Genomic DNA, 5337 nt, shown 5'->3' with positions numbered 1-5337 from the left:
CGTCCCAGGCCTGACACCTCTGCCTGAGGCCTCAGGCCTGGGCAAGGGGCCGATCCGGTGATCAGCGATCGGATGGTGATGAGGGTCAACTCCTTTGGTCTAGGCATCAGGCCTGGGCGGGGGGCAGAGCCAGCAATCAGAGGGTGCTGGGGGCAGAACCAGTGATGGGGGGAAATGAGGGTCCCCGGCCCAGGCCTGACACCTCTGTCAGAGGCGTCAGGCCTGGGCAAGGGGCCGATCCTGCGACTGGAGGGTGATGGGGGTCAACGCCTGAGGGCTCCCAGTATATGAGAGGGGGCAGGCTGGGCTAAGGCACACTCCCCCCCGCCCCAGTGCATGAATTTCGTGCACCGGGCCCCTAGTCTAATATAAAATTCTGTTTGACTTATGGGCAAATCACCTTATAAAAATGGTTATTACTATTCATTTGAATTGGATTAGACTAGAACTTCTGACATCAATTTTCCTTGCTATTTCCTCCTTCAGTGACTTCATGTCCAAGGTGACCATACAATAGGAGAAAAGTCTGACTCAGTTCCCCTGTGTCTCTCATCCACAATGACTATACACCCAATCCAGTAAATGCTTTTCTGTTTCAATTGCATCGTTATAAGCTCAGAGCCATTACCTTGTGACATTATGTGACTATATATATTAGGTACTTGTGCAAATACTAGTATGAGTAAACAGGAGTGTGTGTATGCACTGCAAGCTAACTCACCTGGGTCTTGAAAGATTCAGTGCAAAAGAAGGGGCGTGGGAGGGAAGAAGAGGGAAGGACAAATAACAGAGGAAAGAGAATATGATGTGTTTAAGAAAAAATAATTAGCCCGGTGTTGCAGGAACGTGGGTGGTAACAGATAGTATGGGAGAGGCAGGATAAAGCCAGATCAGGCAGGGCTGTATATCAGATCAGCTTTGTATCAGATCAGACAGGCCCAAAGAGAAATACAGGTGAAGGAGTATGGTGTTTCTCAAAATGAGTTTTGTGGTTCTCAGACACTGCCTCAAGGGTCTTCATCTTAAATTTTCATTTTTATGGCAACATAAAAAATTTGACATAAGGATGCTCTGGATCACCTGGATATATCTGAGTTACTTATGTTTGTGTTCACAATTATTTGTGTTGGTGCCAGGTGATTGCTAAATGGGGCAGTGCTTAACTTTTAAGTGTTTGTAAACACGTCTGGTTATTGTTGGGCTACTATGTCCCAATATGAGGTCAGACCCGGCGTCTGGGAGATACAGGTCTAAAACTAAGTGAACAAGTCTAACAAGAAAATTGCCAGCCCAGGTGGTAATGAAAAGGAACATAACCCTCCCAATACAGAGTGAGAGGCAGTCCAAAATGAAACTCTGGAGGATACTTACTTTAAAAAGATAAATGAAAGAAGAAAAGCCAAGTAATGAGAGCAAGAAAGAATCATCACAAAACAGAGAACACCAAAAGGGGGTGTTGTTACAGAAACCAGCCTCCTACCAACTAGGAGAGTGACAACTGCATCACTAAAATCTGCCATACAAACACTACCTTCTCCAGGAAGCCCATCCGAACCTTCCCAAATGCTTCCCACTCCTACCTGGATTAGGTCTACTGTTCTCTGGCTCCATGGCATCTTGTGTATGGTTCCCTAAACTATACACACTGTACTGGAACTGCTGACTAGTTGTTGAGCGGACATCAATACCCTATGAGCATCTTGAGACCAGAAATCTTCCCCCAACCTCTACCCATCTTTTACTTGGTATAGCTGGTATTAAATATTTGTGCAAAACTAACTGAAATTTGGTACTAATGAACATCAAAATTACATTGTAGATTATGAGAAAATATTCTCAATTCCCTTAATTCATAAGAGACTATCTACAAATATATTATAGGCCACAGGAGGTCCTAGTGAAGAATGGGTAGACAGATCACTATCTACACATTACAAATCAAATTAATAAATATTTGAGCGCTAATAAGGATGGCTGATATAACTTTCTCCCATCTCCCAATATCCCCAGTCTACAAAATAAACTTCTAAGTCCTTAGCAGAGCATCCCAAAGATCTCCACATAGATTCCCAAATCTACCTTGCCAATCTCACCTATTACTTCATTGCTCAACATCCTAAACAAATTCAATTCTTTTCTATCTCAATGAAGAAGGTTGAATTATATATATCTTCTAACACAAACCAAGTTCTATTATACTAAGCATCAAGCAACTGCCAAATTCTCTAATTTACAACTACTATTCCGAATGAAATACTGCTCCAATAATCTGTCAAATGTTTCCTGAAGCTTAGAATTCAGTTACGATAAAAAAAAAAATTCTTTATAAGATACATCAAAAAACTCATCTTAAAATAATTGAAGTTGGAAGGAAAGGGGGCAGGGGGCAGGCAGAAGAGGATAAAGGGGGTATAAATGATGATGGAAGGAGACTTGACTTAGGGTGGTAAATACACAATACAACATACAGATGATGTATTACAGAATCGTACAGCTGAAACTATATAATTTTATTAACCAATGTCACCCCAATTAATTCAGTAAAAAATTGAATTTGCTTAGATTAAATAAAAATGAGTATTGAATTGAATCCCCAACATCAAACATTGACCATTCAAAGCCATTACTGCAATTAACTGATGGTTGCACCAATGAGCAGAGCACAACACCAAACATACCCTTCCTCTAACTCAAAAACATCTTTGCAGGCTGTTAATGTATTTAACCGTTCAGTCACACCTCTTTAACTTGATCCGAAAGCAGCTCACCAATACAAATTTATTTAGAAAAGGAAATTTTATTTATTTACTACAATTATGTCCTTCATTAATTAAAGTCACAGTACTGACAATGATCATTCTGCAAATGCCAAGTTTATAGTTTAAATTAATCCATAAACACTCAATATATCACTCATTGGTGTGGGTTATGATTTTTTTTTTTTCAGACAAATGGTGTTGGAACAACTTGACATCTACATGCGAAGGAAAACTATCTAGACATCAATCTTACGCCTTTCACAAATTATAAAATGTAAACTATGAAACTCTTAAAAGATTAACATAAGAGAAAATCTAGATGACCTTGGGTTTGGTAAAAACTTGTTAGAGATACAACACCAAAAGCATTTCAAGAACACCAACAGTATTTCCATGAAGGAAAAAAAAAACTGGACTTTACTAATAAAAAATCTTAAAATTTAAATATTAAAAACTTCTTATCTGCCAAAAACATTGTTATAAGAATGAGAAGATAAGACCATAGACTGGGAGAAAATATTTGCAAAAGACATATCTGCTAGTAATAAAGAAGTATATCCAAATTATACAAAGAACTCTTAAAACTCAACAACATGAAAACAGCCCTATTTTAAAAATAGGAAAAATAGGTGTGCAGACACCGCACCACAGAAGATACACAGATGGCAAATAAGCACATGAAAAGATGCTCCACATCAGCCACTGGGGGTTTGGCAAGGGGGTATTGTTCCCTCTTCAGGTGTACAGAGTATGCTTTAGTCTTTATTCCAACCATAAACAATAAATATAACTGTGAAAGAGGAAAAACAAAAGAGTATACCTCCCTGACCTATTAAGTTTCTTACAAGCTGAACTAATACATGATTTCCAGACAAGGGTCTATGGCCTTTTGAAATGAAACAAAATCAAACAGCTCACTGCAGTATTTTTCTGTCACCGCAGGTGTTCACAAAAGCAGCATTATGAAAATGTGTAGAGATTCTTTCTTGCATATATGCATACAAGGTCCTTGGTTAATTACCTCCCACCTACCCACCCTCCCCCACCTTCCCTCCAAGATTCCAAACTTTGTTCCATGCTTCCATGTTGAGAGATTCTTTTCACCTAACAAGTCCATCTTTAACATTTATCCTACACCAGTGATGGCGAACCTTTTGAGCTCGGCGTGTCAGCATTTTGAAAAACCCTAACTTAACTCTGGTGCCGTGTCACATATAGAAATTTTTTGATATTTGCAACCATAATAAAACAAAGACTTATATTTTTGATATTTATTTTATATATTTAAATGCCATTTAACAAAGAAAAATCAACCAAAAAAATGAGTTCGCGTGTCACCTCTGACATGCGTGTCATAGGTTCACAATCACTGTCCTACACCTAAGAATTACAGCTTCCAAATTTATCTCTCATACTTATTATCCTCAAAGAACTTTTACAATAATGAATTAAATTTTTTTCTATACAAAATGTTACAATATACTTACAGTTTCACATGTAAGACATCTGGTTTCATTAGTTAATGTTCCCTGAAAAATCTCATGAACCCATGTTGGGTCTGGTGTGCTGTTGTTGTTTTCACTGTCAATGTTACCATTCGGGAGACGGCCATTTTGTTTTTCCTGCTTTCTCTCTTCTTGTAAAATATCAGCAATTGTATTTAGTAGGTAATTTAAAAACTCATGGGCATCTTGCTGCATATAGTTGTCAAAAAGCTCTAAAAATAGAAATATATTAGAGAATTATTTCAGAATTAATAACTTCATTTAAAAGCTAACTTTTAAAAAGAATAGTATTCCATAAGAACTAAGTAAAAATATTTGGTAGTGTTAGTAATTTACAAGAAATAAGTATCTTTCACATCTAAAAATTATGACTGAATTTGGAGAAATAAAGTTAAGATGAATGAGAATCTTTTTTAAAAAAATAATACTAACTGATCCATGAGGAAAGGGCAAAACCTATCCTCATACATTTAACATAATGCACTGGGAAGACGAGAAACAATTGCTTTTTATTAGCTCATCTAATTTATTATCCCACATATATTACAACATGGCACGTTTTTAAGAAGGTGGACAACCTCTTGCTGCTGTCAAGCCAAACGCATAAAAATCACACAGAACGTATGTCAAAATTACAAATGACTGGGCCATACATCCCAGAGATTTTGATTTAGTCAGTCAGTCAGAGGTGAGGCCTGCAACCTTGACTTCCCAAAGCCCTTCCAGGTGACTCTGATGTTTACTGAGTTTTAAGAAATAATGATATCAGGATTTATCTATTTAATCTACCGTATTTGCCGGCGTATAAGACGACTGGGCGTATAAGACGACCCCTAACATTTCCACTCAAAATACAGAGTTTGTTATACACTCGCCGTATAAGACTACCCCCTCTTCCGCACACCTTCCACACACCAAATAAAAGGTAAAACAATATCAGATTTGATTTTAACATTTTAATTTATATTCAAATGCTTATGACATGCAGGAAAACTGTCACAAGGCTGTATGTAATCAAACATATACATAAAACAGTGCAAGTTTATTACCGGTAAACATACAGGTAATTCCAG

The 5337-nt window shown here is 37.6% G+C and overlaps 1 protein-coding gene across 5 annotated transcripts in view; it reads right to left on the bottom strand.

Moving 5' to 3' along the window:
- Positions 1-5337, bottom strand: part of USP12 (ubiquitin specific peptidase 12) — a 62183-nt gene that overhangs the window by 34086 nt on the left and 22760 nt on the right. For all 5 annotated transcript variants that reach the window (XM_015564918.1, XM_015564926.1, XM_006753750.2 and 2 more), the window contains one exon: positions 4247-4476. In XM_015564918.1, the coding sequence (XP_015420404.1) occupies positions 4247-4459 (213 nt within the window). In that variant the 5' untranslated portion in view covers positions 4460-4476. The remainder of the gene's footprint in view (positions 1-4246; positions 4477-5337) is intronic.

This window comes from Myotis davidii, unplaced genomic scaffold (assembly GCF_000327345.1).
Source record: "Myotis davidii unplaced genomic scaffold, ASM32734v1 scaffold152, whole genome shotgun sequence".
Taxonomy (NCBI): Eukaryota; Metazoa; Chordata; class Mammalia; order Chiroptera; family Vespertilionidae; genus Myotis; species Myotis davidii.
The sequence above is the reverse complement of the archived record's forward strand: the minus strand, read 5'-3'. Positions and strand labels throughout refer to the sequence as shown.